This window comes from Diaphorina citri, unplaced genomic scaffold, assembly GCF_000475195.1.
Source record: "Diaphorina citri unplaced genomic scaffold, Diaci psyllid genome assembly version 1.1 scaffold5374, whole genome shotgun sequence".
Classification (NCBI taxonomy): Eukaryota; Metazoa; Arthropoda; class Insecta; order Hemiptera; family Psyllidae; genus Diaphorina; species Diaphorina citri.
The window spans coordinates 5,968-16,767 of record NW_007382750.1 but is presented as its reverse complement, the minus strand read 5'-3'; the positions used below and the strand labels follow the sequence as shown (position 1 = coordinate 16,767).

General features: G+C 40.5%; 1 protein-coding gene across 1 annotated transcript in view; it reads left to right on the top strand.

The window, feature by feature from the left end:
• Nucleotides 1–4,417: 4,417 nt before the first annotated feature.
• LOC103521517 overlaps nt 4,418–10,800 on the top strand; it is a gene marked incomplete at both ends in the record, with an annotated part of 12,320 nt that continues 5,937 nt past the window's right edge. The window contains 3 exons of the mRNA XM_008486627.2: nt 4,418–4,551; nt 5,087–5,285; nt 6,403–6,671. Of these exons, the coding sequence (XP_008484849.2) occupies nt 4,418–4,551; nt 5,087–5,285; nt 6,403–6,671 (602 nt within the window). The remainder of the gene's footprint in view (nt 4,552–5,086; nt 5,286–6,402; nt 6,672–10,800) is intronic.

Below are 10,800 nucleotides of genomic sequence, written 5' to 3'. Positions count from 1 at the left end.
AGAAAGAAAAAACCAACTAACCAAACCGTCTCCTCTGGAACTTGTTAATGTTTTTGTTAAAGATTTCATTTCCTATGAAATGAAAATCACAACAAGATTACATAGAATAATGTTATAGTTAGATTAATTTAAGAAATGCAGTTCATAATTACTTAACAGTAAAAAAAAGTAGGCAACCTAAGTTCGTACCTGATAATGGAACTCAAAAACAAGTTTACCCCCTGTATTCCGGGCCTGAACAGCTCTGTGATGTAATTAATTAGGAATCCGAGTAAGCGTTGTGCTTCTAGATACATATACAAGATGAAACGTATTTTTTTGCTCTGTTCAAAGCTTGGATAAGGGAAGTGCTGAGGGGGATATGTCGACCCCATTTTGTTCACATTTACTTTCGTGTAGACTCCAGTCTCCTGATTTTATAGGGGTTTGTCGGAAATATTCACTGCTCTTTTCCGTCGTTAACGAATCCCAAAATATTTCTCATGGTTTTGATTTCTATTTACATTCTTAAATATTATGACTAAAATTTAATAATTGGAGGACTCAATTCAAGAAGATCCTGTTTATATTTTTTGTCGAAATCGAATTATGCATTTTACTGGAAAGCTGGTGTTGTCAAAAAGTCACTTGAAGTTGGGCTTTTTCATCAAAATGTACCTACCCATTTTAACTTAAAAAGTGCCTAAAATGTACGATTGTACATCCGATGTACGGTTGTACACCTATCCCTTTTTCGTACGCTTTTTTGTCCACGCTGGTCGTCCTGTCCTTTATGTATGTTGGATTCAATGCTTCCCAACATGTTTATGTTGACTGGAACGGTCCAAACTATACAGTGATGCTAAATCGGTGGATGTACGATTGTACATCCGATGTACGGTTGTACACCTATCCCTTTTTCGTACGCTTTTTTGTCCACGCTGGTCGTCCTGTCCTTTTTTTCAAATCCTTCAAACTGGTGTACATTCTTCCTCAGCAGATCCCTGTTTGCAATGTCGTCTTCTCTGATTCCCATCTTCATTATACCTGACTTATCTTCTTTGAACCATCGTATTTGAGTTTTAGGATAATTTCATTTCCTATGAGCCTTTCTGTGTTTCTGAACATTTAATGTAGGTAGCTCAAAAATAGGGAAGGGATGTGCAGAAAAAAATCTGAATCACGACAATCTTCAACTTCAGAGCTTATTGAAAAAAATTCTCGTGCTGAGCTGAATATTTTCCATGTATAGAATTTCCACGAAACTGAATTTTTGAAGATTGGAAACCAAAATTTTCACACATTTCGCCTGCGGCGCTGTTTTTACTTCACCGCACTACTCGTAAGAATAGGAACACACTGCCATCAGGTTGCACAGGAGGATCACTTACATAACGAGTGAAAATTTTTGGAAGGAAGCACAATGAACTCCTATCTGCTCCAATGTAAAGGTCCCGTCCATACCAAAAATTAAATCATACGAATGACCCCACCTCCAAGAGCCACAAATTATGGTTGAACCAAACATAAAATGCTCTTAGAGGGCGAGATCCTAATAAAGTTGATGGCATAACATCCGGCCTCGGAGAATTCCTTCAAACTTGGTCTCCAGATTGTTTACCTACTGCAATGCTGTCACCGCCACTGTACACTATGAATCGAATTATGCACTTACTTGACAGTGCGACACTCCACCACCTGAGGTAGCAGAGTGAGAAAAATCACTCCTCGGAAAAGCCCTGTCTCAGCTGCGATCTGTGTAGGACTGTGGCTCTAAAACTCAAACCATAACTGGATCAACAGCGAGATGAAAAATAGGCCCCATTTGCGGTGTTGGACAGCACGAAACTACCTTTTCACCTGCTTACCAACCCCAATAGATCTAACCACCACTGATCTGTGGTCTCATGTTGCTGTGCCTAACAATTAGGGAAGTTGAAGGAACGTACGTTGCTACAACTCAAACCATAACTGGATCAACAGCGAGATGAAAAATAGGCCCCATTTGCGGTGTTGGACAGCACGAAACTACCTTTTCACCTGCTTATCAACCCCAATAGATCTAACCACCACTGATCTGTGGTCTCATGTTGCTGTGCCTAACAATTAGGGAAGTTGAACAATAGGTAACGAAACAAAACTGAATGGATGAAGAAAACTCGACTCTTTATTGCGATGAAAATGTATCTTTATTGGCTTTGTTGAGAGTAAACTACCAAGAGTTCTACCCTGATCACACCGGTTAAGGTAGATTTTCAAATGGAATGTAATTTCAAATTGGTCAAACAGGAAATAATTGGTGCCACAGCTCAATCATGAAGTAATGTCGTCGGTCGATTTGGTACTGGACTTAGGGTTTCCAGACGTCCGGGTTTTCCCGGACATGTCCGGGTTTTTACATGTTTGTCCGGCGTCCGGGGGGATTTTTGAAAATTTGGGAAATGTCCGGGTTTTTGATGATAAGACTCCAATAATATTAAAAAGCGTTTTTCATTCTTTTGAGAAAAGATTTGAAAAAAAAAAAAAGATGTATTAAAGACATTTCTTCATCCTGTAAACCAAGGATTCTTTGGGCCTTAGGTACGCTTTTAAGAGGCGGTAAGGAGAGTTTAAAGTTTTTTACATAGTCAAACGTGGTCAAAACGGGTCCACACGCTTGTCGAGACCGTAAACCGGAAATGAATTCAATCATGTGTGCTAGTCAAGAAGAAGTGTAAGGGGCTGACTTTAGTTGGTGTAACAAATTCGACCAAACAACTACAAAGAACGTATGCTTAACAGGTATTACATAGTCTGTTAAATAATCCATCCAGTACATTTTTATGTGTACTGCTTACAGTTGGCGCGATACATATTTGAACATCCGTAAAGATCCATTTTATGTACTATCATCCATCACCAGATGATTAGCTAGAAACTAAAAAAAAAAAAAGTCCTCTTGCAATAAATAAATCGCGTTCCACAACGTTTCCTGTTTTGTCCATTATGGGCCAGCCACTGGTACTTAATGTCGAAGTACGACAAGTCATTTATGTCATTGAGCATTTTTTCGCTTCTTTGCCTTTTCCCATGTACAGACGGGATCGGCGTTTTCAGCCTCTCAATCAGCCCTAACTAGGGTGTTTGCTTTGGGCTGACATTTGGTTTTGGCTACAAATTTTACGAGTGGATGGCCTTCGCACTCAACCTTTGCTCTTCCTTTAGCAAGGGAAAGGCTGGTATACTCCTTGTTTAAAGTCCCCCCAGCCAGCAGACTAAGCTGGTCTACTTTATCTGACTGAGGGACTTTTGTAGAAGGATAGGCAAAGAAGAAAATTGCTCTGCTTTGAAGAGTCTACCTAATCCCATGTTTTAACTTTCTATTTCGATATCTCTCACCGTAGGTAGATACTAAAGCTGAAAACCGCCAAAAAGTAGTTGAAATACCACTAGGCGCTTTAGGTAGGTACCTAACACTACTTACCTAAAGGGTTCGTGTGGTGTTGAATTTGAGAGCTTCTTTCCAAGTTTCAGGTCAGGCAGTCTCGGTCATAAATGTCATAATACATATCATATTTTGTACACGGGACCAAAAACGCTTTTTGGCACTGAAAACTGACCATGGAAAATGCTGATTGGAATAACTAGGAAAGTAAAGAAAAACCGTTTGATCGACCGCGCGCTGAACTGAGAAAACGTGCTGAGTACATAAAATCACCCTCGACTGATGTGAATACATAAAAAAAGAAAAGTTTTTCGAATGTTTTATTGCACCGTTTCGTGAAGTCGCCGGTCTCGGACATGATCGGTACTTTTCGTGTGTGTTCGGCAAAGCAGGGCAATGTGATTTTGTTTTATGTGGATTTTTTACTTCTTTTGCTATCAGGTTACTGTAGGTTCTGCTAAATTTCAAAGAGTACAACTAGTCCAAGACTATAGACTACAACTTACAAGTGCACCGTTTCGTGAAGTCGCCGGTCTCGGACATGATCGGTACTTTTCGTGTGTGTTCGGCAAAGCAGGGCAATGTGATTTTGTTTTATGTTAATGGATTTTAATGTAATTTCAAATTGGTCAAACGGGAAATAATTGGTGCCACAGCTCAATCATGAAGTAATGTCGTCGGTCGATTTGGTACTGGTTTTGTACCAATCTACATTTTACTTCACACAGTAGGTAACCTTTTTTCAAAAGGTTTGACAGAGGAAATGTGACATCTTACTATCCTGAAATTGAAAAGGGCTTGAAGTTAGCTGTTCTGAAAACAAACCTTATGTGATAAATTTTTCCCTGGGTGGAATTTGAACCTGTGACCTAGCAGACACACTACCCTCCAAGCTAACAAGGATAGCCAAAGATAACTTATTATTATACATATGATTGTAAATGGTTGGGATACCAACAATACCATGAATACCAATGATACCCTTGAATTTATTATCTTTTCTTGTACTTTCAGATTCAAAGTCACAATGGAGATATTTGTGGATGACACCAAAGTATTGAATGTCAACCAGTGGATCTGTGAACAGTTGTTACCTCTAGTAAAACAAGAAGCAGAAAATTGTCTTGATCTCAACAAAGTCATCCGAGGTAAGAACACAATTTTAAAAATTAGCACAGGCTGGAGGTATCTCAAGCACTCCTTGGTGAATGATCTTAAGGTAAGAAGTTGTTAGACTGTGGTAGTGATGAACATGAGATAATACAAAATCAAATTTTGGTCTTGTAAATATCAAGTCAAGCCAAGAAAAATTTCTCTTATCTTGTCTTCTAAAAATGACCATGAGGCTAGAAATGACTATTTCTTGTCTTGTAATGCATCACTATACTGGCCAAATAGGAGATAAAACCTGCCATCACTATACCAAAGAATTAAAGCAAAATGTTCTTCCTAGCCTTAAATAGGGCTGTTTTTTTGACTGATTAGCTGTGATTGACATGATTTTAGTTTTGGTGTTGTTCTATACAGCTGGATGCCTTTCCTAGTGTCAACCCTCCGTATTAACCCGGGCTTGGGACCAGCATTACAAATGCATTGGCTTGGGCATGCCTTTGGCTAGGTTAAATTATAGCAACCTAAACCCCTTTAAATTACAATGGTTTCATTTCCCCTAACATGTTTCAGGTTTGGATTCGAAAGTTCTTATGCCCTATCTGCCTCTATCATCGGAGGCATCTGTTGACTCATCATCCAACCTGAGTGATATGAATGTGTGCAGTAGTCAGATCATCAGCTCCCCAGAGTATTCCGCTCAGAGCAGTAGCAGCGATGATAGTGAAGAGTACAGTGTAGACATTCAGATTGACAAGTTCAATACTCCCACGTGAGTAAAGTTGTGGTTATACAAGTAGCATCCGTGGCCGAGTGGGTATCACACTAGGCTTGCACGCAGGAGGTCCGGGTTCGATTCCCGGCGGGGCCGAGGTTTTTTTCGGCTCTGTGCTTGGAGTTCGAGGTGCACACAGCCTCGTGAGGACAATCGAGTCGCTACATTAATCGAGTAGCGACCAGTGGCAGCATTACCAGTGTAAAAAGATTATTGAAATATGAAAATTGATTGCAAAAGAGGCACTTAGTAATGTTGTGATATCCACTAAAGTTTTGAAGAAGCTCTGCTTTACCACAAAGAATTGCGATTTGTTGTTTTTGTTGAAGTTGTGCTTATACACAGGGGGCTAGGCTACTTTTATCGAAATAGGTACCCAACCAGAACGGGGATTTAGCTCTCCCAAAAATGACGTGTTGGATTTTTTTTTTTTTTTTAATAAGTTTGATAGAGGGAACTGTAAGTGCTGAGGTCTTATCGTCCCTGTTCCGAGAACGAATCTTATCTGTGATAAAGTTTGCCCCAGGTGGGAATTGAACTTGCAAACTAGCACTTATAAGGTAGACACGCTACCCTCCAAGTTAACTACTCTGGCAAATATAACACATCACATGCCTTCAGTCACACTCCATTTGTCAAGGGTCTAGGTTTACCTTGCCCTTGGGATCGATCAATCTATCAATCAATCAATCCATAATCGTTCCATCATGGGACGGGTCGATGTACGAAGCCTCTCCACCAATTTCGGTCATTGTGTCTCTGCTCCCTCTCGATGTCGAGAGGGAGCAAACCCGCTTTCAACAACATACCTAGCCTCGATCAATCTAATTTGAAGAAATTATTTACTTATAACATAATTACAAGATAAAAGAGGTAACTCTTACCATGTATCTGCAGTTAGATTATGGAATTCTCTTCATAGGGATATAAAGGATTCACAAAGTCTAGGGGCATTCAAGACCTCCCTTTTGAAATATTGTAAGGGCTCACAGTGAAAGAAAAATTTAGTGGAAAAAAGAGCTCCTCCAGGAAAACTCTGCCACTCAAAAGAAGGCCATAAAAAAAAAAAAAAATAAAAAATAAAATAAAAAAAACAAGCTTGGTTTGTTTTCAGTTTTCTCCCATGTCAGTCACCAGTACCCACTGGAGCAGGGGGTGCAGCAGGTGTAACAGGGAAGAAAGAAATCGACGTCTATTTCACCAATGAAAACATGGCCTCGCCTAGTTCAGAAAGCTTGGTGGCCGAGCGTAGCAAGTCCAAGTGTGACTGTGGTACCAACTGTGCTAGTATTGTGTCCTGCTGTCCACCTGAGCTGCTGACAGCAAATCCTAAAGTGCCTCGTATTACTACTGTGATCCCTAGTCTGGCCCGTATACCCCATGGTAAGTCACTTGAAATAGTGGGCCCAGTAGGCACGAGTGTGTAGAGAAATCGACTTTTTAGTGTTGCTTTTTTTCTTACTTAATGGGATTGCTAAATCTATCGCAATGTAATAGAATAGACAAATAGGTAAGTATTTCAGAGACGGCTAAGTATGACAACTTTTTTAGACAGGATAATGGAGCCAAGTGGATGAGTCTTTTCAGGTAAATTTTTCAATGTATTTAAGACAGTGTGTTTTTACCTGTACTCGTGTGTTGGAAACTCTTTTGTGATTAATGTTCAAAATATGTCCTTTATGTATTAACTTTGCCTTAGTCTATGTTTGGTTACAAGTTCGATTTTGCTTTGCTGTGATGTTATCCTAGGCACAGGAGGTCTCAACGAAGCTGAGCTAGCTACTAGTGTTGATATACCAAGTCCCAGTGAACCAACCCCTAGTCAGTGTGAGCAGGCAGAGACAACCTGTAGAGTAGAATCACCTTCTTTCGAGCAGTCAGCACCTCACGACTTGAATGATGGTACCTTTGTGTTGTATATTTTTCCTTTGTTTAATTTTGCTTTTCCTTTGTGTGATTTTTTTTCCTTATTATGATTTTCTTTTTATTTCCTTTTTTTTCTTTTTTTTTTGTGTGCTGTATATTTTCGCCTATTTTCTTTCGTTCCTTATTTTGTTTTTCTCTTTTTCCCTATGTCTTGCTTTGCTGTGATGTTATCCTAGGCACAGGAGGTCTCAACGAAGCTGAGCTAGCTACTAGTGTTGATATACCAAGTCCCAGTGAACCATCCCCTAGTCAGTGTGAGCAGGCAGAGACAACCTGTAGAGTAGAATCACCTGCTTTGGAGCAGTCAGCACCTCACGACTTGAATGATGGTACCTTTGTGTTGTATATTTTTCCTTTGTGTGATTTTTTTTTTCCTTATTATGATTTTCTTTTTATTTCCTTAATTTTTTTTTCTTTTTTTTGTGTGCTGTATATTTTCGCCTATTTTCTTTTGTTCCTTATTTTGTTTTTCTCTTTTTCCCTATATCTTGCTTGATAGCTTGATTTTGTTTTTCCTTCGTGTCATGTCTTTTTTCCCCTTCTGTTAAAGTTGCGTTTCCATTTGTGTTAATTTGTTTTTCCTTTGTTACCTATTCTTCCTTTATCATTTTGTGTTTGTGTTTTCCTACATATGATTTTTGTGCTCTCTCCTTTTCCTTGTGTTTTTTCTGTGTTACCTCAGGTTACCTGGTCCTTATTTATGTAAAAGATATTTTTCTCATAGTGATTGATGCCTTTTTCCCTCCAACTGCATGCAATGAAGGTTTATAAGTTTCAATGTTTTATTAGGGTATTCTTGTCTCAATATTTACGAGACTAAAAATGGATTTTGTCCCGTTGGATGAAAAAGAGGGAGCCGATGGCCACGTCTAGGTTGTGTAGTCCTCGACAACTCAAAACAGAGTTCAGTGTACCATAAACATAAGCCGATTTTTAACCTCTTAAAAAGACAATAGTTAAATCAAAAGTACCATTTTCATGAATGACGAAGTCAGGTCGGTGCGTTTACAACGGGAACTCCTTGACGGGGAGGCGGTGCCCTTCAACCCAGTAACAGACTCTCTACCCGGCGTACAAAAGTAAAGTATCCGCGACCGACGACGATGCTATTAAAGCAAAACAGGAAATGTAAGGAGATAGGAAGACCATAACCTTTTTATTAGATCACTTATTAGAGACGACAAAACACACCCCAAAAACTATAGAGATGACAAGTCACCAAAGGTAGTGTATTTATACAACAGAAAGGAAACTCCCTTATAGGGAGTCGGCGCCCTCAATACCCAAGGTAACCAGACCCAAGACGCCGTATCGAACGAAGCAGTCTACTATCCAGAGGAGAACGATGTTCGGTAGAGAGGTAACAAAAAGCCACCCAAAAGCCAACGGGGGCTTACAGACGTATCGAATAGGAGGCTACATCCCCCCAGTCTATATCATACAACCTGCCATGTAGCAATCCCAACTAACCTCCTGGAAACCCAATAAGCAGAGTTTAACGACATCAAATAAACACAAGAGTGACGTACGAGGCGATCAGTACAGACGATCTCGGGCACGGACAGGTGGCTAAGAAAGACACAGAAAAGCTCGATAGAGCGAGGACAGCGGCTAGTGAGCGGGCACGAAAGACATAGGGACCGTAGCGAGAGCGGCGTCGATTTGACCAATGTGCATGCCGAGAGATTCATCCAGTGAGAGATTCAGAATTGGTTACAGAAAACACATACATACAAGGTGTTAGTCCCCCAAGCGGGTAAAGTTGTAACATCAACACATCCGATTAGAGGGGGAGCTCGGCGCGCAGACCAGAGCAGCTCGGCTTTAAACCCTGGGGATGATTTTTCTATTCTAACATACACACAAAACACGAAATCTTATCTAGTTCGCACCCCGGCACCTCCCCGCTTGCATGTCATCAAAACTTCAACGCGATAAAAGAGCGCCCACAAACAGACAAAAACGATAATTAACTATTACTTCTTTAAAAGTACCAACAAGCGACCGTAAAAGTGAGAGTATTTTGTGACCGAGACACAGGTTATTAAGTTGAAGAGTAGGAAATCAGAGCTAAGTTTTTTATAAGTCCGCAAAGGATGTGAAAAGCTTGGTTGTGAGACATGCGATATGCATAAAAATATACATATATACACGCCAGAGAAGAACTAGGGAATCTACAATAGGATTTCTTCCTCATAGGATATGCATTTAGAGAACCTGTAGTCTATAACTCTCTCGAGTAAAATGGTGAACCCAGCCAAACGCCAGTAGCAACAGCTTACGCGTAGTCTTACGGGACCCCGACCGTGAAAACCACTCTGCTCCTCCTTAGAGACTTACTCGGCCGTCTGAGGCGAGGCAGTCAGATCGCAACAAAGACTACCCTTACTACTCTTCTTATTCCCCTCCGCGACCTCTCCTCCCCAAAAGCGAGCATTTTTGACTTTACCCTCTTCCCTCATTTTCCTCCACTCTGCCCACTTTCTACCCCCTCTATTTAACACATCCTCATTTGTCCTTCATCTTCCTTCTCTCCTCTCCTTTCCCTTCCACGCTTCCCTCTTCCATCTTTTAATTCTCTTCCTTTCGATCATTATCTTCTTTCTGCCCCTTTATTCCTGCTCTTTTTCCTCACCTATCTTTACCTTTCTAAGCCTTCTTCTTTTTCCTATTTACTTGCTTCTCTTCCTCTTATCCCTCCACGCTTGCCTCTATTCTCCTCTTCTTCCTTCTTTATCTTTCTCTCTCCTCCCTCTTTATCTCTTACTTCCTTTCTCCTCTACCTCTTTCTCTACTACTTCCGTCTCCTTTCCTTCTATCTCCTCCCTCTTTCTTTCCGAGCCTATTGCTCATAACCCATGTTCTCCTCCATCTTTACTAACCTTCATCCCTTTTTTACCCTCCTTCTGCTCTTATAGCCTACACAAGAGGACCTCAACTCTTTTGTTATTACCAATACTGAAAAATTTTATTTTTTTTTTAATCCCCACCCTACCCGAATAAGTAGAACAAATCCGGGATGCATATGTTCTTAAGGTGAAATAGGGATTGCAAGAATATCTTATTCTTATGTGGGCCGAATACCCCAGAGCGACTTCCTGCATTTTGACTCTGTTTTAGTCTGGACACTTCGGTCTGTTGTTATTATAACCGAGAAAACTCCCATGGATGGACCTGATGCTAGTTACTTTGCATGGACAACATCATGAGTCCTGTAGCCTGAAGACAAAGCGAAAACAACCGCGAGTCTCATAACAAGCACGACCCTCAACCATTATCCCTCCTGAACGAGAACAAGAAGTAGCACATTATCTTGCCAAGTGGACTTTAGTCTTGCCGTTTCAATCCGAGAGAGGTGTCGAGCCCCACACATTTCTCACTCACTCAATATTGTTATAGAGACAAGTCACCTGATGAGCCAGTTAGTATGTGTTTTTCGGTTGGAACTACGAATCCACATTCCCATTTGTCAGGATTTCTTACCCAATTCGAAGATGCTTAGATGAGTCAGTTACTCATTATAGGGTTGAGGGATGTGGATAATGATCCACGTGCATGTAAAAGAGAACAGAGCAGAACGTTGTTT